Here is a 27,358-nt window from a genome sequence, read left to right as displayed (position 1 = left end):
GCTTTAAGAAAGGTTCTCTTTAGAACCTTTTTGAAAATGGCTCTATATAGCACCGAAAAGGGTTCTCATAATGTTACAGTGTCGAGCTTGTGACAATAGCAGAACCCTTTTGTTGCTATATAGAACCATTTTCAGAACCAGTGCACAGCACATTCTCCATAAGCATGCAAACGGTTCTCTGAGCGTTCATGGTGTTATATAGCTAGAACCATTGTCTTTAATAGAGAACCCTTGAAGGAGCACCTCCTTTAAGAGCGTAACATACCAACCGCGACAATCACCGCGAGCTCATCGTGTGACTAACACGCGCACCCCCTCACGCGCGGCTCCATGCTGGTTAAATGTAACGGGTTCCAGCAGATCAGTGTAATCTCTCTCTCTCGCGCCCGCCCGCGCGCGCTCGGTCTGTCTGCGCGCGCCCGAGGCTGCCCGTTCTCCACATTTGTCCGTGTTCCGGTGGCCGCGGGACTCCGCGCGCCATTGGCTGAGGAAGCGCTGCCATGTATGTAGAGGAAGCGGGAAGCAGCGCCGTTGCGCAACCGCGCGCCGCTCCCGGATGCTTATGCGCATGCGCACTGCGTCCCAGCCCAGAGGAACAATTCCAAAAAACCAGCTGGGCGATGGAGCAGACACAGCACGCGCTGCACGGCAGAGCGCGCGCGGGGTGGGGTGAATGCGGCTGTCTGGGTACACACGCGCCTGACCGAAGCCCACCTCCCCACCCCAGCCTCGGTCTCTGAGACCCTCTCTAAGAAAACTACAGCTTGTTTCCATCTTCTTTCTATGGAGGGGGGGGCGGGGGGTCTGCTAGGAGGGGCCAAATGATTCCAGAACAAAGTGTTCGTGTTTCCCCACAAAGCACTAAACACACACTTTAGGGTTACATGAGTGTGTGTGTGTGTGTGTGTGTGTGTGTATAAAACCTCGTATCTCCAAGACGGTAACTTTACAGGAGAAGGGAAAAACCTACTTTCCTTTTACTGTAAGTCAATGGAACCAGACATTTTCCAAGTAATTCTGGGCGACTCATCATGAAATTTACACATAATGTAATTATATATATGTATATATATATATATATATACACACACAAACAGTGAACATAGTGTCGTGATATAGCTTAATAAAATTGTCAAAGTTCATTCTTTTATTAAACATACTGTAGTACACACACACACACACACACAGTTATACTATACTGTGTATGTATGTGTATATATATATATATATATATATATATATATATATATATATATAGTGTATATACACATATTCTTATACTATACTGTAGTATATATACAGCTACACTATACTGTATATAGTTATACTATACTGTAGTATATATACAGCTACACTATACTGTATATAGTTATACTATACTGTATATAGTATATATACACATACAGTGTTATACTACACTGTATATAGTATTTGTACACATACACTGTTATACTATACTGTATATAGTATATGTACATATGTATACTACAGTATAATATAAAAGTTTATAACAGTATATAGTATAGTATATAGTATAATACAATACATATATAAGTTCAGTTCATTGGTTTAAAGAATCTCTCACTACATATAGATGTACTGTATATATACATATATGCACACATACATATAGAATACAGATATGGAATGTAGTGTGCAGTGTGAATATATAGTGTATAGTGTGTGTGTATATATGTATAAATATATATATATACACACACACACACACACACACACACACACATTCATATATTATACATGTATACATACACACACTGCTGTTTTTCTGTATTGTTCCTCGTATTTCTGTGTGTTCCGAGTGTTCCCCTAAAGCCCGGCTCCAGGAGAGCCCGTCCTCATTTCTCTGCTGAGCTGAGAGGAGCAGAAGGAGGAGGGCGTGGATGTGAGAGATGAACTATTTTAAATTCCGGAAACGCTTCTCCACATGGAGAGATGGGCCGCGCTGCATCCGCGTGACGCGCTCGCGCCGAGCACCAGCAAGCCAATGGTGCAGAGTGAGCGCGAGGCAATCCCCCCTCCCTCCTCCGTGCGCTCGCCTGGGGAAGCTCGCTTTCTCTCACGGAGTGCGTGGGCGGTTGGTGTGCGCGTGTGCGCGCGGAGACAGTATAAAAGCACCCGAGAAGGCAGCAGTAGCAGCAGAGTGATCGGTGCAGCATCACTAGCAGCCTCAGCCTCAGCACCAGCATCACCGGCAGCAGCGAACCTCCACTCCAAGCTCACCATGGTTCTCATCTGGACACAGTTCGGTGTGAAGCACAAGAACGTCAAGTGCAAAGTGCGCGTGATCCACGGCGAGGAGACCTGGACCTCAGAGGTAGGACAAGAGTCTTAGAGAACTTTCTCTTTCTCTCTCTCTCTCTCTCTCTCTCTCTCTCACTCACTCACTCTCTCTCTCTCTCTCTCTCTCTCTCTCTCCTGCATTCATCAGTACCACGGGGTGTGTTTTTATTCAGTGAGGACTGAAGTCTGAATGAATGCTAGTGATGCTTGTGTGTTTAAACTTAAGTAAAGCCTCTGGTCTGCATCTCTATGAAATTCATTCATCCATTACTTTGAAACTGAAGGACCAACAGACTGTTTGCGTCCCACCTAGCTTGCTTTCAAAGGCTCTTTTTACTGATTAGCATATAAAGAACCAATCCAATATCCCATAAAACCAAGAATCTTCAACTATTACTTTGAGGAACCAACAAGGTCCTTCCAACAAACTCATGACCAAAGTCCTAATAGTACTGTCCCACGTGTCCTTACAGCAGACAAGCAAGGAGAGTGGAACTCACTCTAACGGCTCCTTTCTCTCACTCTGTAAACAGGAGGTGCACGAGGACCCTGAGATACCCAGTCCTCCTCCATCCCCACCTTGCATAGACCACTACGCCGTGCTGGGGGTGTCGAGCGACTCCAACGAGGAGGAGATCCGGCGGGCTTACAAACGGCTGGCACTGCGCTACCATCCCGACAAAAACTCAGAGGCAGACGCTGAGGAGAAGTTCAAGCAGATCGCCCAAGCCTACGAGGTCCTCAATGACCCTCAGAAGCGCAGCCTGTACGACCAGCAAGGTGAGATTCACTCCCTCACGACTTCTGAACTTTCTGAAGTCAGGTGATCCATACAAGCACATGCTCTCACACACACGCTCAGGTGCGCGTGCGCGGGCTCGCATCAAACCCAGTCACATGCAGATAGCTGCAGAGTGAATGAATTATTCATCTTGGAGTAAAAGGACCCCCTGCACATACCCACACATTTCAAATGCTTTATTTGGTTGCATATCAATTAGGGATCCTAATACACATGAAAGGAGTCCAGTAGTTTGTTGGTTTATGTAAATGGTACAAGCTGTTTGTGTGACCTGTGAGAAGACATATCAGCGGGAAATCACAAACACCGCCCTCTCTCTTTCCCAGGTTTAACTAAAGGTGGTGTGTCTTCCACTGGAAGCAAGGCAGACTCCGCCCACAGCAGCCCCAAGGCCGACGCCCACGCCTGGCGGGTCTTCTTCAACTTCGAGTTCGACTCAGACGAAGACCTCTTTAACCCTTTCCTGAGAAACCCCCTGCCCCACCTCAGCCGTCAACATGGCAACAAGGCGGCGGCGGCAGCCCATCCCATGACGGAGGTGCACGACCTGCAGGTGAGCCTGGAGGATATCCTGACGGGCGTGACCAAGCGTGTGAAAGTGACACGCCTCCGGCAGACGGAGAAGAACACGCTCCAGCCCGAGGAGTGTGTGATCGACGTGGAGGTGAAGAAAGGATGGAAGGAGGGGACGAAGATCACCTTTCCAGGAGAGGGTCACCAGGTGCCCGGTCACGCCCCCAACGACCTGGCGTTCATGGTCAAGGAGAAGAAGCACGACCACTTCCGACGAGACGGCTCCAACATCGTCTACACCGCCACCATCATGCTCAGAGAGGTGAGCGCACGCGTGTGCCTTAGTAGGACAGCGCGTCCTGTTCTCCTCCCACTCAGTCTCCACTACTCGATAAGCCTCTGCAGAGTGCTGCGGCTAAATTTAGCAGCCCCCCTCCCTCCCGCAGCCTCGCGCTCACACATTCCCCCGCCTTTCCCTCTCATCATCATCTCCTCCGCTCTGCAGCCTTTAGCATCTTCACACATACGGCTCACACATCACAGTCACATTCTGGCTTCTCTCTCTCTCTCTCATGCTGTCATTCTCTCTCGTTCACTTTGTTCCCTTGTTAAAAATTCCGCTCTCGTCTGGCATTTCTTTCACTCTCTCCATGTTGCCTCATTATGAATTCCTCTCCCGTCTGTGTCTCTCAGTCTTCCCCATCATCTCTTGTCCTTTTTTGTCCACTCTCTGTATCTACTGAACTCGCTCACCCCAACTCTGTGCTCCCACCATCCTCCTTGTTTTTCGTCCCCCCTCCCCTTGTCATTCTCCTCCTTGTGAACCCGAGCACCCCAACCTTCTCTCTCTCCCCCTCTCTCTGTCTGTCTCGCACCATCGCATGCCTAACACCTGTCTCTCCTGCTGTTTCTCGCCCTCCTCCCCTCCATCATAACTTGCTCCTTAATCTCTCACCACCCCCCTCCCTTCGTCTCTCTCCCTCCCACACGCTCGCTCCCACTCAGACACGATGAGAGAACAGGAACGCATTAGCAGTACTTGTCTCTCATTTGTCTCTTGCATAACAAGAAAGGTTCATTCACTCTGCCCTACATTCTCCAACTCCGAACACATTGAAACCCTACTCAATCTTATGCAATGGCTATATATATTCTCCAGTGGTTTGCAGGCTCGTAGCATCCTCTGCCAGCTCAGGGTTATTCTGGAGCCCGAGAGGCATCTGCCCACTCGAAAACGGCTGATATAACTCCCTCAGAATGAGTGAGGAGTGGGAATGCTGTTCAGCTCCAGTGTCTGCATTCAGACTGAGTGATGAAACACCCCTCTTCGAGCGGCAGAGGATGCAGAGGATGCAGATCTTAGGATTCATTCATGATCAGTTGTTTATTCTTACACTGTGATACATCGTGGTACATTAGCACAGAATGCTGACCTCTCTACCTCTCTCTGTGTCTCTTTAGGCTCTATGTGGATGCACCATTAATGTCCCCACCCTTGACGGACAGACTAAGCCCATCCCCTGCAGCGATGTCATCAAGCCCGGCTCAGTGAGACGACTCATAGGGGAGGGGCTTCCCCGTGCAAAAAACCCCGCCCAGCGCGGCGACCTCCTGGTCGAATTCAATGTGGTCTTCCCTGACCGGATCCCACCTTCCAGCAAAGAGATCATCAAGCACAGCCTGGGACAGTGTTAACGGGCACGTGAGGATCTCGGCGATTAGATCGACTTCTTGTCTCTGTGAGGCATCCTGTGTGCTGAACTGTATACAAACACGCACACAAACTTTCATAGGTAGGACATACGCACCACGGTAATTCATAAAACTCGCACAAACACACACAGAGGTGCTACTCCTGAGGTATCAACACACCCCCTGCGCGACAGGAGGGTGGAGGGCTCTTCGGGAGAGGGCTCAATGGGCTCCTGTAGGATATTGTCGTTCCTATGACAAGCGTCTCAACTCGCTCTAAACCATGACAACCTTGTACTTGTGTACAGAATCGTCAATGAATTAGTCTCTATGAGAGATTCCTGTGTCATGTTTCAATGAATTATTTATAAAAACTGATTATATGAAGATTTGAATGTGCTGTGTAACCTGGCATGTATGAATAGGCATGTTTTTTAAGGACAAATAAAGATTTTATTAAATAATTACTTTCTCCTGTTTTCTCTGAAGAGGTACTTCCTTGTTCTGCAGTTTCCTCCAAATCCCAGAAGGGCACAGCGATGCATTTTAGCATTTTTGCTTGCTCTGATACACCTGACTCAGTGAGCTGAATCAGAGAACACCAAACCATGCTGTGCTGCCAAAGACAGCAGTTGGAGAGCCTTGACATACAATATTTAACAGGAGTGGGAGGTGGAGTAACTATCAAAAGAAGTGTTGATAGCATGGTAGCCACTTTGAGTGGCCTTTCACTCATGTCCGTTAACACTAACAGGTCATAACTGTGATAGCACTGCCTACTTTGTGAAGAAGGACCAGAAATAACGCTCCCTTCATCATGTTCACATCCAAGCCATCAACCAATGACCCTCCCACGGTCGAGCCTGATTGGTCCCCAACTGTTTCAGACAAGAATAGCAAAGTGTTGCACCCAGATAGTGTGGCTCCAAAGACTAAATGTCTAATCGAAGTAGTTTAAGGCATTGCCATGATCTATGCAAGTCCCTTGTTTTTGCCTTTCAATACACAAAACACAAGAGCAGTGTGATCCAGGTCAGGCCCAACCCTGGTGCTAGAGTAGCCCGTGCTCTGCACGTTTTTGTGCTTTCCTGCTCTGCAACTCCCACGTCAATTTGCTTATTTGCTGTTTAGTTGGAATCAGCATTGTAGGGAACAGTGAACACATTAAACTGTGCAAGCTACTCCTGGACCAGGGTTAGAAACCCTTGATCAAGGTCTCAAATCTACACCTTGAATCCAGTTTTTCATCCTGGACATACGTAAGTATGTAGGTATGGTAGGAATGACACTATCAGACAACCAGCAGTTCACGTAAATACCAGTCAGACCTAGGTCATGTCTCAACTCAAGATCTTGGAAACCTCAACAGTTTCAGGCTGTCCCTGCACTTGCTCACCAAATACAACTCATCAACTAGTTATCCTGCCTTTGATGGCTTTCATTATGTGTTCTAAAGTTTGGAATACTGGGGAATACTTGAAACTGGAAAGGGTTGCTGCATAACCTGGCATGTAGGCCACAGCTATATGAATAAGCATGTTTTTTAAAGAACAAATAAAGATTTTATCAAATAAAACGCTTTCATCAGTTTTCTCTGAAGAGGTACTTCCTTATTCTGCAGTTTCCTCCAAATCTCTGAAGGGAACAGCGATGCATTTTACCATTTTGCTTGCTCGGATACAATTCCCACTTCAACTTGCTTATTAGCTGCTTAGCTGGATTCAGCGTTGTTGGGAGCAGGAAAAACATTCAACTGTGCAAGAGTTACTCCAGGACCAGGGTTAGAAACTCTTGATCAAGGTCTCAAATCTAGATCTTGAGTCCAGTTTTTTGTCCTGGGCTTTGTCACCACTAGTAGGTATGACACTATCAGACAACCAACAGTTCAGGTAACTACCAGTCTTTACAAAAATCCATGACCAAAACCGATCTGGATTTCTGGACCTAGGTTATGGTTCATCGCAAGTCCTTGGAATCCGCAACAGTTACAGGTTGTCCATGCCATTTTATTACCAAATACAACTCATCAAGTAGTTATCCTGCCTTTGATGAGTTTAATTACATGTTCTAAAGTTCGGAATACATGAAAATGCGAGTCCCCAGGACGGGAGCTGAAACCTTCTGATCTAGATGTAGGAGTCCAGATCCAGGTCTACACTGTCCAGTCACAGCCTAATAAATCTGACAAAAGCTCAATTGTAAATAGCCCCTAAGCCCCACAGTCTTTCTCAACGTCCACACTTTGTGTAGAACTGTAGGTTATGAGACCTCGGAGGTAGTTGGTTTAAATGTGTGCTTTTTTTTGTGAACCATTTTGCTCAGCAGTTTCTAAATTCAGGCCCTGTTGACACGAATCTGGATACGTCTGAAAAGTTTCAAGTAGTTTTTTTCTTCTGTTTTGGCCTCCGGTACACATGACAATACACAAATTGATATTTTTAATCACTGAAATTTGACTTTTTTAAAAATGTCCTCAAAAATCTGTTTTTAGTGTATAGCTTTGTGAAAACAATCGTGCAGTTAACTTCCATATGTCTTGCTGTTTACATTTTTCAAGCATGAAGAACTCAGAAATATGACTGATGCCTGGGTTGTTTCTGATAAAACATGACTTATGTACCACTAATCAAACCTATTCGAAAGCGGTGTGGGCATGGCTAATGAGAAACTTGATTGACAGCTCTCTGTCTCATATTTCTAGCCTGCTCTGTCACTCATACAGAGCTAAAATCATTATCTAGCTTTGATGAGATCTTAACTGGAAGAAAATTTTCACAGGCGAACAGATTTGCAGGCAGACTGACAAATGAATGAACAAACGGACAGAACAAGCAACATGTGAATGAAGGAACAAATGAAACAAAAGGACAAATGAACAATGTTGGTGTACGGATAAATGAGTGAATGGGCGACAGGCGGCTACAGACAAGAGGTCTAGCTTGCTGACTTCGGTAATGCTGGGTTAGCTTTAGCTCGCTAATGGTGCATTCCGTTTGGAATGGGAATTCTGACATTCCGAGTTCCCATCCTGACGTTTCAACTGGAACGCCACCATAACTTGGATTTCCGATTTAGAAACTCAGGAGAGCCTCGCCAACCCCCACCTCAAAATCCAAGACAGCGGCACATCAACAGCAAGTAAAAGCTGTGGCATTACACGGTTTACTAGCGCTTATGCCGAGTTGTGTCTACTTAAATCAGTCGTACACACAGTACCGTGTTTTACTGGAATGCAACCAACTCAGGTGTGACATCATTCCCAGCTCCAGTGTCCGAATTCCAAACTAAATGGAATGCACCGGAAGTTTCTCTGACTGTATGGGCGAGGCAAGAGACATCAAGCTCGTGATTGGTCAGGGGAATGCTTCACCCAGGATTAGGACTGCCCAGTTTACATCAAGACGAGAGAAATATGGTGAAATATATCAGCCATCTATTGGTCACTGGAACATTATTCAAATGGACTTATTCAAAAGGTTCCTTGGGTCTTTAAGTGAGTCACTATACTATTCCATCCATTCAGCCTACAGCAGTTAAGGAATCGCACCCCAGTGGTCATCCAAGTGAAACGCTTTGGGGCTGAGCTCAAATCAATGTTTCTTCCCAGATGTAGGAAGGTTATAGCTTAATTAGAGGTGACTCCAGCCCTGGAGAGACAAAGCACTCTGGAGCTTAATGTTCTCACCAGCAGGGGCTGGAAAACAGCACAGAGAAATTATACCATTGTGAAAGTATAAGTACTTAAGTAAAAATCTTACTCAGTTTAAATTGGCAGTATGGAGCTAAAAATATACTTGACTGAAGATGCCTTTAAGACGTGATGTGTGTAAATGAGCTCTGTTCGGATTGGATGCCCTGTATTGTGCCCAATTCAAAAGGCAGTGCAGACTGAAACACTCCTTATAACGTCAGCCTGAATGGGCAGGGCTAAACAGCTGTAGGCCGAATAAACGGCTATGGAAATGTGTTCGCTTTTGTGACTTCATGAAAACAGTGAATTCAATGAAATCTGCATACGGACTGTATGGATGAGGAAGGGAACGGGATGTTTTGCAACTTTTAGTGTTCATACCATATCAAGCTCTCTTATTTTAAAAAAAGATTCTTTGATTTTCTGTGAAATAGGCCCTTTAGGTAAAAGAATATGCTCAATTCAGTAATACTCAAGGAAAGTAGGCTACAAATCCTCCAGAATAATACTTAAGTGTAGCAATGAAGTTCAATTAGTCAAGTGGTTTCCACACCTGAAACTCTGGTTACTTACCAAACTCTTCATGAGTTGAACTGGATGCAGCAGAGCAGAGTAAACGGTAAACTCTGTAGGCCCTTAGGCCCTGAGTTTGTAGTCTGGCCTACATAATGTAACTGCAGAGGACAGGCTGGACATACTGTGAGCCATTTCAGGATCGAGGTGAGAACACCATCCCATCAGGCCATCATGGGCACATTTTACAGCAGCAGTTGTAATGATGTGGGCTGTAAGAAGAGCGATAACCAGGGAAAGTTATACATCCAACAAGCCATGCATGCTGTTATATTCATTATATACCTCCCAAAAAGACACTCTTTCGTATGCAGTTGGATGAAGTGTCACCTTAAGCTACAACAGTCTTCCTCACATTTCATTCCGGTCTTCAGGTGTGAAGGAAATGGCAGGTCATGGAAATGACAACAGGTCAATCCTTCCTGCTGACAAAAAAATCATAGAAAAACAAAAAAAAGTTACTACATCTACTAAAGAACCAGGGGGTTTCACCATTTACAGTACAGAGAATCTGGAGAAATCTCTGCACTGGAGACAAGGCGGAAAACCAGCATTTTTTGGCCGTGATCTTTGGGCCTCAGGTGGCACTGCATTAAAAACAGACATGATCCTGTAGTGGATATCACTGCATGGGCTCAGAAACACTTCTGAAAACCACTGTCTGTGAACACAGTTCATCACTGTATCCACAAACGCAAGTTAAAACTCTAAAACACAAAGAAAAAAACAAATATAAACAGGATCCAGAAACGCTGCCACCTTCTCTGGGCCTGAGCTCAATCGAGACAGACTGAGGTGAAGTGAAAGTGTCCTGTGGTCCAACGAATCAACATTTGGAATTATTTTTGGAAATTGTGGACACACAGTTCAAAAGCCAGTACTCATGATGGTTTAGGGGGGCATTAGAGCACATGCCATGTCCGGCACATCTGTGAAGGCACCATTAATGCCGAATGATACATAAAGGTTTAAACAACACATGTTGCCATCTAGACAACATCTTAAGGTTTACGTTGGCGCCTGGTGGCGTCTAAAAGCTAGCAACGGTATTCTATGTTTTCTCTAAATGACGGTTTAATAGGTGTTCTTGGACTGATTCCAGACGCATTTGGTTTCTCAATGGGATCTGAGTGCATCTTACAGGAAACTGGGGGTCTCTAATAGTAACCACTAAGATAATTCGATCAGGCTTTAATCCTAACGGTTCTACTATTCATTTTTCAGCAGGGCTCCTTCATCCTCATATCCCTATTTCCTGTGTCACTCTTTTTAGCTTCAGTGTGGCAAAAAAGGTAACTAGGTCATATTCACAGCTAGTGTACCAATAAAGGAATCTATCCTTACAGGGCTTCAAAGATAAACACAAAACCCCCTCAAAAGCACAAAAGATGGTTCGCAGTGCCAACATGGGGTTTGCTGCCCCCTGCTGGCTACAGAAAGAGCTACATCGTATGAACAGATGTTTGGCATGAACATGAGACTTGACTTGTGTTTTGGATGCTGGTATTCCGGTCACCCAGCATGACTATGTGGGGGTGGCCAGTTAAACCAGAACCAGACCAGCTTAGACCAGCATGAAATGCTGGCTGTTTTATCCAATAGAGTTGAATTGCAATCAAAGGCGTTTCCATAAAACAGGAACGCCCACTTATCATTCACTGGCTGATGTGTCTGCAAAATGGCTTTTCTCATCGGTGATGAGACTCAACAGGATCTGCATCACAGAAACGCCCTCATATGATGCTGCGATCCGACCCTCCTCGTTTTATCAGCAGGCGAGGCAGATAGAAAGTCACCCCCCAATGAGCCCCGCTGGCGACATCCTGCATAAATAAAAAATAATAAGTGGCCATGATTTAGTAAGACGTTGAACGAGATCCAAATGCATGGCCACGACTTAGTAAGGCGTAGGAATGAGATGATTAAGTCATGGCCATGACTTAGTAAGTCATGCCCACAACTTAATCATCTCATTCCCACACCTTACTAAGTCGTGGCCACGCATTATTTTCATTTATGCAGCATGTCACCAGCGGGGCTCCGTACACAGCTGTAATTTTTTAACTGATATTCAGCCCCGTATACATTCCACATTAATACAGTATATACAGTATCTAAAATACACGCGCGCCAAAAGCGTGGTAAAGCATTTAAGGCCTTACCTTCTGGCTTTTGGTGCACAAAATAAAGCTGGACTGAGCAAACTGTAAACAGTCACTCAGAGGGTTTGGTGTGAATGGTTCCGATGTCTTTACAGTGGTGCTGATGGGAACCAGGGGTCGCCATGACTACAACACAGATATAGACACTTTATGATAACATGATCTTCAGATTTATGACTTCTTTCAGGACTATTTTGCTCAACACACTTTAGGTCAAATATTTTTTGATAAATCTTTCATAAAACAATGTGTCGGACGCTGTTTTATGACAGTTTTATCAAAATCTTTATAATCCTGGACCCTGTTTACATCATAACCATGCAGAATATCCCTTAAGTTACTGCACTTCGTTACTACAGCCTACTTATGTTTTTTTTCTCTTTTTTGAAGACAACTTCATACTTTATTCAAATATAACTGAAATTAGTAACGGATTATATTTCAAAGTGAAAAATAAACCTTTTACTTCCAACTTTCAAACCCAGCTTCTGAGCGGATGGTCTCTACCGCCACCTTGTGGCAGAGGGGGGTGTAGTCATTAGAAACCCACTGGAAACTGATTTTCTTGATGCATTTCCCTTTTTTTACCATTATAACAGCTTTCCTGTAAAAAGTGTGATTTTTTTATTTTTTATTTGGGGACACTGTTGTATAATTGTTAAATGTTTCTTATTTTCAGACTTTTTTTATTGTCATTTTGAAGGTAAACTTCAATTTGTTTAAAAAGAATCTGCAAAAGTTCAGATGTAAAGTCGTTCCGAGCGGTTCGGCGTGAAACGCTCTGAGAAACTTACTGAGTCAGAACTGTTCACAGTGGTGCTGGAAGGAACCAGACGCCCCTCTCTACACGTTCCTACATGAAATGGTTATGAATTCCCTGCTTGAGGTCTGAGATTTTGCTCTAAAATGTGTTTTTTTTATCCACTCATGGCAGAAAGATACACGCAGGATAGTGTAAAGCAAGATTGTCCCCAAAGAAAACTTATTTTTCAGAAATACTGCTATTTTCCCGTCATCAACGCTCCATATAAAGCTCAGAAGACTCGTGTGGGTTCTCTGGTGGTTCTGGATGGTAAATAAAACGTCCAATTATGTGATGTAGGCACATACACAGCGACGCCTGGTTCCCATCACCACCACCGTAAATACATCCGAGCCATTTCACACCAAACCGCTCTGAGTGACTATTTCCAATTTTACCAGTCTAATTTTATCCGATAGCGGCGAGTCTGTAGCACACACTGCTGAATTAATGAGGCTATATCTCGAATTGTTTAATTACTATTTATTTTATATGTAAGCAAAACATTACATTAATATTTAAACGCTGGTATCTGCCTGCAGTGGAGTTAAAGGGGCTGCTGTGAGAACAATGATCAACTCAAAGTGGTGAACATTTACTCTCCTGGTTGCAGCTTTGCAGGATCTACAACCCCTGGCAAACATTCTGGAATCACCACTCTTGGAGGAAGATCTTTCAATTGTTTGATTTTGTAGAAAAACGTTAAATCACAGAGACGCCACAAAACTTTTTTTACAAAATTCTTCTGAGATGAGATGCCTTTATCACTGCACAGTGTAGAAATGAATATAATTGTTGTGGTCAATCACAATTGTGTTTGTAGATCAAGTAGAGGAAAAAAATATGGGATCACTAAATTCTGAGGAAAACATTACGGAATCGGGAACTTTTTTCTACAAAATGAAACAACTGAAAGATCTTCTTCCAACAGTGGTGATTCCAGAGACAGAGACACACACACAGAGACAGAGACACAGACACACACACACACAGAGACAGAGACACACACACACAGAGACAGAGACACACACACACACACACACACAGAGACAGAGACACACACACACACAGAGACAGAGACACACACACACACACAGAGACAGAGACACAGACACACACACACAGAGACACACACACACAGAGAGACAGAGACAGAGACACACACACACAGAGACAGAGACAGAGACACACAGACACAGAGACAGAGACACACACACACACAGATAGAGACACACAGACAGAGACACACAGACACGCCAAGATTATCACTAAACAGCAGCTAGAAAAAGAGAAATGCACACATAGCTGCACATAAAGGGGGAGAAAAGAGGAGGAGGAGGAGGAGGAGGCAAGGCCTTGAGCTTTACCTCAAAATACTACATTTCATACACCCACTGACAGTTTCCCCGCTTATATATTGGTACAGAGCTCATCTAGCTCAAGTCAGAAAAACACAAAAGCTTGTTCTAGTAGTTTAGAACTTAGCTAGAACAAGCACTGCATGTATCATATGTCTGCTTTCCCACGCTTCTGTCAAAAGAACCCAAACAGAGCCTGTTCACACTCTGCGACACAATCCCGAGTGTGGGCTGCCGGGAAATGTAGTTTTGGCCAGATTAGGCGTCAATGGTGCGCTTTCAAACACAGAGGCTTTCTGAGGGCTGCACATGATCGCGCAGGGCTAGCGAGCACGGAGGGAAGCGGTAAACTGAGGGTAACGTGTCCGAGGAGTGATATAAGAGTGTTGTAGCGTCATGACGCTGGAAAAACCGCTGATTTTACTCCAGGCGCGCGGCTTCACTCGCGTGACGTCAACTGGCACCGCGGCTGTGGCTGTTAGCGGTAGCCTAGTTAAGCTAACTTCGCTCAAAACGGACTCGGTTTGCGGGTTTAAAGAGAAACGGGCTCGGTTCGAACGGAGCAGCACTTCTGAGGTAAGTCTCCTGCGATCGGTTTCCCCTCGGGCCCCGTTTTAAGAGAGAGAACAGCCCGGCCGTCTCGCGGTAGCGACCCACTGCTAATTAAGCTTAGCCGATTAGTCGAGCCGAATCGTTGCAGTTTGACCGACTAATCGGAATTTAATCGGTGTAAATTCGACACACCTGCATCTAAGCCAGTCGACTGTACCGCGGAGTTGTGTTTTTTAGTGATAATTCGACACATATTCGTCCTTATTTTAACTTTGTTTGCCACGGTCGTAGCGCTAACTGCGTTTAAGTGAGCGTCGTAGTTTTAGCGGTAAACCGTCACATACGGGTAACTTTTATTCGCTCCGACCTGTAACGGCTGTCTTTCGCCGTGTTTTCTGGGATGCGATGCCGGAGCCGTTAATAACGGCCACTCCTACAGAGCAGCTGCGCGAGCGCCTGCCCGTCTCGGGGCTGGCGCTGCTGGTGCTCGCGCTGGCCCCGTGCGCGCTGCTCGTGCTGCTGCTGCTCCACTGCCTGCTGCTGGGCTACAAGCTCCTGCGTCTCGCGCAGAGGAGGAAAGGTGCGCGCGGCGGCTCCGAGAGCGCGCTCTCGGGCTCGCGCTCGCGCACGCCGGTGTCCACGCGCCGCTTCTCGTGCGGTCGCGCGACGACCGCCAACTGCTTTTCGTCCGCGCCGGAGCTCGCGCCACCCGTCACGTCGTCGCTCGCGTCGTCGGCGGAGCGGCGCGTGAGGCTGCTGCGGCCAACCGGCGCCACGCACGCGGGCTCGTGGCGGAGAGGGAGCGCGCCGGTCCTGCTGCTGCAGTCCAGCGAGTCGGAGGCGGAGCGAGGCAACGTCGTGCCGCCCAACTCGCCGGAGCCGCTCGCGGCTCCCAGCAGGGTAACGAGTTAACGTTACTGATCCAGGTACACTGTTCTAATGTGGTTCTTGAAGGGTTCTTCAGTTCTTTAGCAATGCGTTTCAGAACCACGAGCTTTCTTTCATGCTTAAATGGTTCTGTGCATGGTTATATGGTTCTCCAGATTCATGGGGAACGTGTTGTATACGTTTCTGTGTAAGAACCTCTGTTTAACACCAAAAGGGTTCTTCTGTCGTTACAAGCCTGACAAAAAGATGCTGTACGGAACCATATGCAACGTTTTCCATCAATCTGGAAGAACCCTTTAATCACGTAGAGCTCTTTGAGTGTTGGTGGTTCTATAAAGAACCATTTTCGTTACTAAAGAACCCTTAAAGAACCATCTTTAAGTGTGCATACAGAACTGTACACAACACATTCTCCATTAATCTGAAGAACCATTTACAGTGCAAAGAACTCTTTAATCATGCACTGTTCCTTGAGTGTTCGTGGTTCTAAATAGAACCATTATGATTACTAAAGAACCATCTTTTTAAGTGTGTATATGAACTGTACACAACACATTGGCCATCAGTCTGAAGGACCGTTTCACCATGCAAAGAACCATTTAAGCATGAAATTAGAACTTGGGGTTTTAAATAGAACGTTTCCTTTACTGAAGAACCTCTCAAAGAACCCTTTTTTTTAAAGAGTGTAGCTAGCAAAACAACAAAGTACCTGGTCCACATATAGACTCGTCTTCATAGTCCTGTAGAATTTCAGTGGACATGAACTGAAACCTGCTCTGTTCTTCTGGTTTGGAGAAGCGGCCCGGCTGCGGAGCCGCCGCAGCGAAGCGGCCCGGCTGTGGAGCCGCCGCAGAGAACAACCAAAAGCAGTTAAGACTTCAGCGTGGACTACAATGAGAATGAGGGAACAGTAGAACCTTTTCACAAGTGTCAGCATTTGAAAACGCTCAGAAGTACAGATCCACCAAAATGTTCCTGGAGCTGGACCTAGTTCTTAATCACTTCTGTGTTCTAGAAAGGGTTCTTTCTGTGATGGCATGAAAGAATCATTTTTGGTCCTTACAGAACATTTCACTGGAAGGCATTGTGAGTATAAAGAAGTTTAAAGAACCTGTATTTATTGGAATAAGAACCCCTACATTGCTTAAGTACTCTAGACACTGTTTATACCTTTGTTGCCTCTTAAGCTCCTTGGAACCACCGATGGGTCCAAAACGCACTTGGTCGTGTTCTTCATAACTTTCATGTTCCATGAGCTCCATTCAGAAGCTGGGCGTCGTGTGAGGCTGTAGCTCTTCTCTCCAGTCTAATAGACAGTGATGTCATTTTAAACCACACACACACACACACACACACACACACACACACCTTCTAAGCCGCTTCTCCCTCTGGGTCGTGGGGGGTGCTGGAGCCTATCCCAGCGGTCATCGGGCGGAAGGCAGGATGCACCCAGGACAGGTCGCCAGTCCATCTCTGGATGGACGGACGGACGGACGGTTCTATTAAAATAAGCTCAACTTGGATGAATAAGCTCAACTTTACTGAAAGTCGACCCGTTTTTCCCCAAATCTGGGCTCTAAACTATAAACAGACGGCGTCTCTTCAGTGATCTGCTCTGGAAACATCACTTTTACAAAATAACACAAAGAGCGTCGCAGATTTTTGGCTCTCAGCATTGAATTGTAAGCATGTAGTGACATGTGGAGATCATAAAACACATGTTCTGTTCATTTGAGGGATACATAAAATAAAAATGTTTGTTTCCTGCAGTTACAGAATAATTTGCCTTAAGATTCGGTCACAGAAATTCAGATGGCCAAACCAAAATTTACCCTGGAGCATAAGAGGTTAAAAGGTTCTTTGTAACTTGCATGCATGGTTCTTTAAGGAGCTAAAATGGTTATTCCACAGCATCGCTCTGAGAACCCTTTGTGGCACCTTGGTTTTAGTGTAGTTCTAAACGGATCCGGTCTGGCACTCCCGAGGGGGTTTGTGGATACAGACTCTGGTCCTGATCTCCACTGTGGTTCTCTGTCATTTGTCTGTGAGCAGAGGGTTTCCGTACCTGTAAGGATGATGCGGCGGAGTAGCACGATGGAGTTGGAGCTCATATCTCTGGATAAGGTCCATGTGGAGGGTGAGATCATCAGCAGCATTCCTCAGGAGGCCTCATGCTTTGTAGCATCCACAAGTTTTTCGGCTGCTGGACCCGGGCTTGACAGTGACTTCGGCGCCAGTGCAGGCGAGTTTGAATGATCTCTGCAGCTCTGAGTGTGGAAGGTTGTTTTGGTAGATGAGAGTAAGTATAAGTTTTAGGTCCATTACATGCTTCAGTTACAACATAGCTGCTGACCACTGGAAAGGTGTTTTGGCATGTCAGAGGGGAATTCCAAATTTTCCTAAATATTTGCACCATTAAGGTGTAAACAAAGTCATTCAGAGTGGTTTGATGTGTTTATCTGTGTTGGAGAGACTCACTAAAACTGTTCACAGTGGTGGTGATGGGAACCAGACATCTGAAGTTTAGTGCCTCTAAAAGCTCCATCACTGTAAGTTATTTCACTAAATGGTCATGAATCCTTTGCCTGATGCCTGAGACGTTCTTTTAGAGTAGTTTTCAGATAAAGTTGAGGTCTGAGTGGGTCATGAGAGGTGTGTGTATGGCAAAATAGCCCCCAAAGGTTTTTTTCTTTCAGATTTACTGTTTTGCTTTCATCATTTATATATTAACAACTCACAAGTGAAGGTTCATTGCTAGTTTTGGATAGTGAATAAAAGCTACGTTCACATTGCTCAGATCCGATCGCTCTGACTCGATGGTTCTCACTCGTTTAAGTGACTCAAATCCGTCATTAATGTGATGAACCGGCCTGAAATGACCCTCATGAGCTCCTCCTGCTCAGTGACGTCACGTGACTGAATCACTGCATCATCAGCACAAACTAACGAGCAGAACGAGCTTCGCTGAGAAGATCATTAACTCTGATCAGCTCTCAGCTTCATTATTAGAGCCAGACGGAGGAGAAAAAGGTGAGATAAGCTGCTTTTCCACCGTTTACAGGCTTTAACGTCTGTTCAACACCGTTGCCATGGTAACGCCGAATGATGGTGCAGCGGTAAAAAAGCACATGAATTGAGGCTGCACGGCCACGAATCGGACACGTATCCGATCTAGGACCACATATGAAAGTGACTCGGGTCGGATTTGAAGAGATCCGATTTGTGTCCACACAGCCCTGAGAACACCAGATCTGAGTCACATTAGGGCAGAAAATCTGATTTGTGCCACTTCAGCCGGGTAATGTGAACGCAGCCACAATAGCTGTAGTCATAGCGACCCCTGGTTCCTATCACCACCACGGTAAAGAAATGAGTCTGTGACTTTCTGTACAATTAACCAAATCACATCAAACCACGCACAAACTTCCTGTGACTGTTATGCAGGAATTTAAAAAAATTGGTGTAGCGGTTCCTTTGAAGCGGTTCCCAGTCACATTTACAGTTTTGCTGTTTTCTCTTGTACATGTTGTGTCTGGCATTTGCTTCTATAGTTTTGAGCTGGAAATACAAAGCTAATGCAGAGGAGCAATAGAATTAGACCTCTGTCAGTTTTTCTATCACTCTTCAAGGGTTCTTTAGTAAAGAAAGTGGTTCTATGAACACTCAAAGAACCGTTTGCATGCGGGAAAGCATGATGTAGAACGTGTTGTATGTGGTTCTTAAATAGAAGCTTGGGCAGTCGTGGGCTGGAGGTTAGGGAACCAGCCCTGTGACCGGAAGGTTGCCGGTTCAATCCCCAGCGCCGACCGTCCATGACTGAGGTGCCCTTGAGCAAGACACCTAAACCCCAATTGCTCCCCGGGCGCCGTGGATTGGGCTGCCCACCGCTCCGGGCAAGTGTGCTCACTGCCCCCTAGTGTGTGTGTGCTCACTAGTGTGTATGTGGTGTTTTACTTCACGGATGGGTTAAATGCAGAGGTGGAATTTCCCCGTTTGTGGGATTAAAATAAGCATCACTTAACTTTTTGAAAACGGTTCTACACAGCACCAAAAAAGGGTTCTTCTTCTGTTCAGATGCCAAGCTTGTAACAGTAGTAGAACCCTTTTTTGATGCTATATAGAACCATCTATAGCACATTCTCCATCAATCTGAAGAACCTTTAAACGATGCGAAGAGCCCTTTCAGCATGCAAATGATTCTTTGACTGTTCATGGTTCTGTTTAGAACCTTTATCCTTACTAAAGAACCTTCACTCAACAGCTCAGCACAGCTTTAGGTATGTAGTTAGCTCTATGCTGCTTGATGGGTATGAGCTTCTGTTACTTGTTGGCTGCGTTTATATTTGGAGTAGACGAAAAACCCTGAATTAGATTTTCTTTATCTTGTGTTAATGTTGAATGAGTTTCAGTTACAGTGCAGTGTGTAAACCTTCGCGAATAACCATTCAGGTGTGTCTTTGCGCATCCTGTCGGCGGACAGCGACGGCTTCCCGGGGGCGACCTGGGCATCCGGCCTTGAGTGGGATTATTACGACCCGAGTTACGTCACGCAGAACCACGTTCCCAAACACAGACACCACGCACCCCCTATCACAATCAAACAGTACTGGGTCTGAGACTCAGGGCCGTCAAAGGACTCGGGAACGCTTGGATGAAAATTCTGGAATTCAAAGAAGGCCTGCCTCAATGTTTTATCTCTTCACGACACACACTCATCACAGTTCACACGTCTGAAATCACGTTTACGGACAGAGTTCCTGCTCTACAGCAGATTTAGCCAGTGCTGGAGTTCATGGCTGAGTGTCTGAGAGAATCACTCACTCGTTATTCACGGAGCAAGTGAAATGCGCACCCCCCACCCCCACTGCTGGATGCACTCACCTAGTACATTTTGTTTTTTGTGATTCTCGGCATTTGAGTTAGTTTTGTCTGAAACGTCACTTGTAAATGTTTTAAGTTGTTTCTGCGTTGAATTGTTGACACTGTTCATCACCTTCACATTCACACTAACTGAAATACAATTTTAATTTCATTAACAGATGGTCCAAAATAAAATGATTAAAAATGCCAGAAAGAACAAATCCAAGTCAAGTGGTTTCATGAGGAGTTTTCCCGAGAGAGAAATCTAGCAGACAGGACTGCTATGATGGAGGTTAAGAAAGTGAAAGGAGCAAACTGGGTTCTGAAGTGACCCTTTTTTGGGTTCTTTGTCACTTGCGTAACTAAATGTTCATTCATCTGAAGGCCACAGGCACATAACACTGGACCTTCACTACTACTGCTTGTAAACCTGAAATGATTTGTTGCAACATTAATTGGAAAACTCAATGTGTTGTGATACACTCATCCCACCACCTTTAAAAACCGTATTTTATACCCTGCCCATTGGTGCACTGTAAAGAAAGACAGATGTATTCAAGAGAGCCAAGAGTCGCTATACTTTGATTAAAGATATAGCATGAAAATATGAAGAGGGGAAAATAAGGTTTTAAACAATGGTCAGTTTTGAGTTCAGCATTTTATAAGGTTTACTTTTAGGCCCAAAAAAAAAAAACAAAAAAAAAAACTAGGAATAAAAGCCAATGCACAGTTCCTGGGCTGGATACAAGTCCCACTGCAGTTCCAGGGGAACTCAGAACTTCAGACAGTGCTGGGAGATTGCATGCCACACCCGAGTCAAAGGAGGGGCTTGCTAGAGTTGAATCAGGTGTGGTACATGACCCTGTATGTGGGGATGTCTAATTCAAAACCTGACCATTTTTAATCCTTTCAAACAGTTTCACTTATTTAATTGAGCTTCCTCAGTTCCTACCTCAGGGTGTCCAGGTTATCCAGTGTGGCTGCAGGTTTTCAATCCAACAAGCTTGGATACACCCGCTTCCACTTTTCTATTCAGTTAGCATCGATCTTCCATTGCTTTGTTCGAATCAAAACCTACAACCCTGGCCCTTTGTAGATATTACTTCTATAGAAAAGGACTGGGCTCTAGACTGAAGACAAAACCAGGGCACTAATATGTAGCAAAGAGAATCAGGAAGGCGACAAGACTTTATTCCCACAGGGAGATGCCCTCAATTCCTCTTGCCATACCAAACCAAGGAGCAGGGAAACCAAAGCCATGTTGGTAGAGACAAACACACAAGTCAGGAAATGGAGTAGAACACTTTATTCTCGGTTAGGAGACTTCTGTACATTTGAGGATCAAGTGCCACTTGAATTCTGACGTTCGTATAAACTTAACCAGAGCGCTGTAAGCAAACATGGACAACACATGAGCGAAAGGGGGAAACATTACTCGAAGCTTGACAAGAAGGTCAGCACAATTTCCTTAAGCTTGGCATCTGACGCTTCAGAGATCTTGCCATCAGCCCTGAAACGGGAAACAAGCTGGTTAGAAGGGACAGAAAATGCTCTTCCAAAGAATTCCACATGACTCTGAACTGGAATTTATCCTGGTGTGCACATATCCTTGAGGCTTTGCCAACTGATTTACGGGTAGGGAGAAGATGGGTGTAAAAAAAAATCAAGTTTACCTAATGGTTGCAAGCAGTTCTTGGTGCTGGCTGCAAACGTGTTGCAGGAAGGCCCTCTCAAACTTTGTGATCTTGCTGGGCTCCATTTTGTCCAAGTGGCCCCTCACACCAGCATAGATGACTGCGACCTGCTCCTCAATGGCCATGGGAGCTGGAAGAGTTTTACCATGGTTAAGCCCGATCTCAAATTTACAGGGTAATGACACTGAACTCTACATGGTTTACCAAGAGCTACAGTCCCCACAAAACTGTTGGATCCCACATCCTACACATCTACATTTAACTAAAGCTCTTAAGCCCCAACTGTAGAAATCATGTTTGGAATAAACACCTGTAAAAAGGCCAAACTGACGTGACCATGCAGCTAAGAACATCCACATAAATGTGTGGGGCTGGGATGGTCTCATTTTACTCAGGGTAGGATGCTTATTCTATAGGGTTAAATCAACTAGTCCTTGCACAGCACCTCAGCTAGATGGACAACAAAGTTCCAACATGCTTTTATGTACAAAAACCACTACAAAACAAGAGGCTAGAGACCACTACTTAGCAGTTCCACCCTCTGGTGCAGTAGGCAGCAGTGCGATACTCACCATATTGACCCTGCTTCAGCAGCTCTGTGAGCCGCACGCCCCTGTTTAGCAGTTGCTGGGTGGCGGCATCCAGATCAGAGCCAAACTGGGCAAAGGCAGCAACCTCACGGTACTGAGCCAGCTCCAGCTTCATCGTACCTGCAACCTGGGACACACAAACTCAGTGCTGTACTGACATGCATAAAAGGTTCTTCTGACAGTCAAATGGATTCCACCATTGAGAACATCAGTTATGAACAATAGACAAGTCCTGCCTAGCTTGAGGTTCTAACCAGCGTTTGGATTCGGCTTTAAACCTTCTAAACCCAGATCATCTGTTCCATACCATGAACTCACCTGCTTCATGGCCCTAGTCTGAGCAGCAGAGCCCACACGGGACACAGACAGACCCACATTGATAGCAGGGCGGATACCCTTGTAGAACAGCTCTGTCTCCAAGAAGATCTGTGAACGCAGGAAAGCAGAATTAATGAGCTTAAATGTAATTTAGATATGTATACACTCCATTATACATGGTGAGATTCAAATACACAGCCAGTACCTTGGACAAAGCCTTGCTACCGCATGACACTCACCTGTCCATCAGTGATGGAGATGACATTGGTGGGAATGTAAGCAGATACGTCTCCGGCCTGGGTCTCGATTACGGGCAGGGCAGTGAGGGAACCACCACCGAAGTTGTCGTTCATCTTGGCAGCTCTCTCCAGCAGACGGGAGTGCAGGTAGAACACATCGCCTGGGTAGGCCTCACGACCAGGGGGACGACGCAGCAGCAGGGACATCTGACGGTAGGCCACAGCCTACACCAAACAAGAGCAGCAGGGGTATGATACCGATTGGCTGAATGTGAAGTGTGGAGTACAATGGCTCACAGTATCCACTTTGACAGTACAGAGGACTTTAACATTGTTTAACAAAAGCATCTAGTTCTGAATCTTTGGCAGTGAATAATTATGCCCATTAACCATTGCAAATCCTAAACATCCATAATACCCATTTCAAAATGCAGTCTTAAAGCAACCTGACCAGAGGCCAGGGACGGCCTTACATGGATAAGCGAGTACAGCAATTACCTTCTTTAACCATCTTGCATAATAATACAATAAATTACATCACCTTCAACTGGAAAACACAGCATTAGTGTCTAGGCCAAGATTATATCCCCCAAAATTCAGAGTGTAACTGTCCTTTCAAAGTTTAGCCAACATTAATAAATGGACAATTTGTGATGTTTGTCAGGCTTTTATAGTGATTCCCTGCCCACAACCATCACTGTCCAGCCACCTGGTCCTCACCTGTTTGGACAGATCATCATAGATGATCAGGGCGTGCTTGCCATTGTCTCTGAAGTACTCTCCCATGGAACAGCCAGAGTAGGGGGCCAGGTACTGCAGGGGAGCGGCATCTGAGGCTGTGGCAGACACCACAATGGTGTACTTCATGGCATCTGCATCAGTCAGCCTCTTGACCAGCTGAGCCACAGTGGATCGTTTCTGCCCGATGGCCACGTAGATGCAATAGAGCTTCTTTTTCTCATCGGTGCCATCGTTGAAACGCTTCTGGTTAATGATTGTGTCGATGGCAATGGCGGTTTTGCTGAAAACCAAAAACATGATATTGTAAGCAAAGTTTTAAAAACTGGATGTTTTATCTGAAAATGTTCAAAATAAAGATGTTCATTTAAATTTAAATGAACTGTCCTTTGTGAATGTACATTAAAGTCTTATTGATGAAGTGTACATGGGGCACGAAAATGACTGCAGAATCAGTTTGATAGTCTGGCCCCACCCAGCACCCCATTCCGAATCCCATACCCAGTCTGTCGGTCACCAATGATCAGCTCTCGCTGTCCACGACCAATTGGCACCAGGCTGTCTACGGCCTTGATGCCCGTCTGCATGGGCTCCCTCACAGAGATACGGGGGATGATGCCAGGAGCCTTCAGCCCAACACGCCTCCTCTGCTTAGAACCCAGAGGACCCTAGAGTAAGAGGTGAAAAATGAAGTTACTAAAAAGAAAGATCCCAATTCAAAGTGCCTTTGGAAACAAAGCCTGTTAAAAAAAGGATCTTCGTTACAAGAACATTTTCGTCTCTGTGCACTCATTTAACTTTGGAGGCGACTAATTAGAGAAAGGGGAAATGGACGGTAGACAATTCGTTAACATTGGGCAGACCTTGCCATCAATAGCATTTCCCAGAGCATCGACAACACGGCCCAGCAGCTCCTCTCCGACAGGCACGTCCACGATGGCTCCGGTTCTCTTCACAATATCACCCTCCTTGATCAGCTTGTCGTTACCGAACACCACAACACCAACGTTGTCAGGCTCCAAGTTCAGAGACATACCCTAGAATTGGGGGAAGAACAAAATAGATCCAACACAAGCCAGTATGATCAATCATGTAATCAAGTTTAATTAAAAGAATTTACTTCAGACAAGTCAGTGATGAGCTGTCAATTTGCATGATAAAGCATTTTCAATCTTTAGTCTCTTGCAGTAAGACGAAGCTGAGCTTTTAGGATTTTTGGCAAACAGGATACTACATCCAACTTATTTTTTCAAAATGTTAAGTGCATTTTAAAATCTATGAAAGACTATGCATTGGGGTATAACAATATACATTGAGATTAACTGTTCATCAGCGGTCATTTTCAATGTGTGCTATTCTCTCAACCTCAGAGCCCTGCAATGCTATAAAGACCAGTCTGGCTCAAAACCATCAGAGCAAAAGAAAAAACAATGCAAGGTCAATTGTCATTACAAAGACTGACCTCAACAGTGCAACTGAGCCTTCAACAATGTCAGTGTCCCATCAGCGACAGCGAAAGAATTCCACCCCACTCTGGTTTTAATACTGTAGCTGAAGTCACTCTTACTGCGCATGTTTGACCATTTTTCAACAGTGAGTTTTTACAAAACCCAGAATCACTTGAGCAACGAATATATGACTCAGCATAACCATTAGACCAAGCAAACACTCGAGCTCCACGACCCCAGAGCTAATGCTGCCCTATGCCGACTGACCTCAGCCCCATGACCCCTAAACCCAAACGACCCCAGGCCTGCCCACCTTCAGCCCAGAGGAGAATTCCACCATCTCTTCGGCCTGCACATTCCTCAGCCCGTACACACGGGCGATACCGTCACCGATGGACAGCACGCGCCCAGTCTCCTCAAGATCCGCACTGGTGTCTGCTCCCAGAATCCTCTCTTCCAGAATGCTGGAAACCTCAGCGGTGCCTGAAAAGTCGTTAAAGCGCATTAATCCCAGAAAGTGCCACGAAATAATCCAAACCCCACGTCAAAAAGGTAGTTCACCTGTCTTCTGCAGCCATGGTTTCCCTGTGTGCAGGTTCCTCGCCCCCACGCAGGCAGCAGCTGCAGCATTCTTGGAAACCTGTTGAGGAAGAACAGTGAAACAGCCATGAACGGTCAGATACAAGCGGTCCACCGCTGACGCGGCTGCAGATTAACCTCCCGAGAGGCGCATGCAGGCTGGTGACCTTCAAGAGCCATGACCAGCGCAGATAGTGCGGTCCTTCTGGACTGCGGTAAAGAGAGACGTCCCGTTCATGATCAAACCAGTGCAGATACGGTGTAAGCACCGATTGACAGCTGCCACTCAAAAAACAGGCAGGTCATACTTAACGAAGGGACGGGTTAGCCGGCAAGGCTAACTGCAGAACGGGGTCAGCAAACCGGTCATCCGGTCCAAAACCGCAGGAAAGGCTACCCAGACACTGGAGCTGGTAGACCAAGCTGAGGTCCGCTGCTTGTTCGAATCTCCCCGGTCCACCTTAAACACTCCAGCAGTTATGATGAGCCTCTGGTGCGTCATAATAGCAACTAATGCACCATTTAAGGTGGAGCGGGGAAATTCCAACAAAGCTTACTTCTAGGAGGCCAACCTTGAGCCTCTGACCAAACTAAAGCGGCTCGCTGTTGGACTGGAGTCCAGCAGCTTGACAGACGCCGTAACGCGTTTGTGACTAAATCCTGACCTTCACCGGCCAAATGTCATTCATTCGCCATTAACGCGCCCGCCGGGCCGGACAGCAGAGCCGTGCGCGCGCCGCCCGCGCGCAGAGAAGCTGCAAAGTCATGCATTTACTCCAGAACGCAGAACCCAGAGGACCCGGCGCGCGAGGTTAAACGGCAAAGGCGCAGGGAGGCGCAGGCCTCGCTCGCGCAAGATGGCGTCGCGCGCACCCGTTGATCTTCAGACACAGAAAGCAGGCGCGGCGAAAAAACGCCGCGCGGACAGTGACGCGGACTAACGGAGGAGCCCACTTACAAAAGCAGCCCTCCGGGGCAGGGAGCGGGCCAGAGCGGCCGCGACGCGAACGGACAGCATGTCGTGTTGATACCGGGAGCGCGAGCTGCACCGAGCGGCCGGAACGCGAGGAGTGAAATGGAGGACGCGGCGGGGCTGAAGTAGAGCGTGAGAAGGCGGAAGCGGAACCGGACAGAGGAGCGCGCTGGCGGAAACTACAAAATAAGAGTCAAGCAGGGCGGCGCGTCAAAAAAGGCTCTTTTTTATTGACGCAACTCGGGTGCGGCCAAAACAGATTAAAAATATATTTTAGTGTTGCAGGTTTGGGCCCAAACTGAAGCTTTACACACCGTTGTAGCGGCAGTTAGCGATATTAAGTTAAATGTTATTAAATATTAATATTATTTTTCCCTTCGCCCGTAGGAGTGAATGGGGTCTCAAAGTCTGTGCACCTAATTTAGGTTGTGATGATACCCGTCTATTAGCAACACACCTTAGCAACCACATGGGGTACCATAGCAACCACTTAGCAACACCTTAATAACAACCTGGGGCACTATAGCAACTACGTAGCAACACCTAAGCAACCGCCTGGGGTAACATAGCGACCACTTAGCAACA

General features: G+C 45.9%; 3 protein-coding genes and 1 long non-coding RNA gene across 6 annotated transcripts; 2 read left to right on the top strand and 2 right to left on the bottom strand.

Moving 5' to 3' along the window:
- Nucleotides 1–2,148: 2,148 nt before the first annotated feature.
- zgc:122979 (uncharacterized protein LOC641576 homolog) lies at nucleotides 2,149–5,772 on the top strand. The gene is made up of 4 exons (XM_017718010.2): nucleotides 2,149–2,335; nucleotides 2,835–3,081; nucleotides 3,430–3,938; nucleotides 5,078–5,772. The coding sequence occupies exons 1-4, from the start codon at nucleotides 2,243–2,245 to the stop codon at nucleotides 5,309–5,311; spliced, it is 1,083 nt and encodes a 360-aa protein (XP_017573499.1). The 5' UTR covers nucleotides 2,149–2,242; the 3' UTR covers nucleotides 5,312–5,772.
- A 3,808-nt stretch (nucleotides 5,773–9,580) lies between these two features.
- On the bottom strand, nucleotides 9,581–14,874 carry LOC108439570. 3 transcript variants are annotated; one of them, XR_001858770.1, is made up of 3 exons: nucleotides 14,814–14,874; nucleotides 9,903–9,994; nucleotides 9,581–9,784 (listed from the first exon to the last, which is right to left on the bottom strand). It is a non-coding gene; the product is annotated as an uncharacterized LOC108439570 (long non-coding RNA). The 3 variants fall into 3 exon arrangements; XR_001858768.1 differs by lacking the exon at nucleotides 14,814–14,874 and adding an exon at nucleotides 11,735–11,849 and having other exon boundaries at nucleotides 9,903–9,997; XR_001858769.1 differs by lacking the exon at nucleotides 14,814–14,874 and adding an exon at nucleotides 11,735–11,849.
- On the top strand, nucleotides 14,573–20,408 carry hwa (huluwa). Its single transcript, XM_017718037.2, has 3 exons — nucleotides 14,573–15,346; nucleotides 17,387–17,576; nucleotides 19,784–20,408. Exons 1-3 carry the CDS (start codon nucleotides 14,852–14,854, stop codon nucleotides 19,948–19,950), a joined length of 852 nt encoding a protein of 283 aa, XP_017573526.1. The 5' UTR covers nucleotides 14,573–14,851; the 3' UTR covers nucleotides 19,951–20,408.
- A 1,077-nt stretch (nucleotides 20,409–21,485) lies between these two features.
- atp5fa1 (ATP synthase F1 subunit alpha) lies at nucleotides 21,486–26,917 on the bottom strand. Its single transcript, XM_017718011.2, has 11 exons — nucleotides 26,759–26,917; nucleotides 25,783–25,861; nucleotides 25,535–25,704; nucleotides 24,637–24,810; nucleotides 24,275–24,441; nucleotides 23,756–24,056; nucleotides 23,036–23,260; nucleotides 22,797–22,904; nucleotides 22,461–22,605; nucleotides 21,868–22,018; nucleotides 21,486–21,704 (listed from the first exon to the last, which is right to left on the bottom strand). The coding sequence occupies exons 1-11, from the start codon at nucleotides 26,816–26,818 to the stop codon at nucleotides 21,626–21,628; spliced, it is 1,659 nt and encodes a 552-aa protein (XP_017573500.1). The 5' UTR covers nucleotides 26,819–26,917; the 3' UTR covers nucleotides 21,486–21,625.
- Between the last annotated feature and the right edge of the window lie 441 nt (nucleotides 26,918–27,358).

Source organism: Pygocentrus nattereri, chromosome 16 (assembly GCF_015220715.1).
Source record: "Pygocentrus nattereri isolate fPygNat1 chromosome 16, fPygNat1.pri, whole genome shotgun sequence".
In the NCBI taxonomy this organism is placed as follows: Eukaryota; Metazoa; Chordata; class Actinopteri; order Characiformes; family Serrasalmidae; genus Pygocentrus; species Pygocentrus nattereri.
Note: the sequence above shows the minus strand (reverse complement) of the source record. Positions and strands in the feature narration are given on the sequence as shown.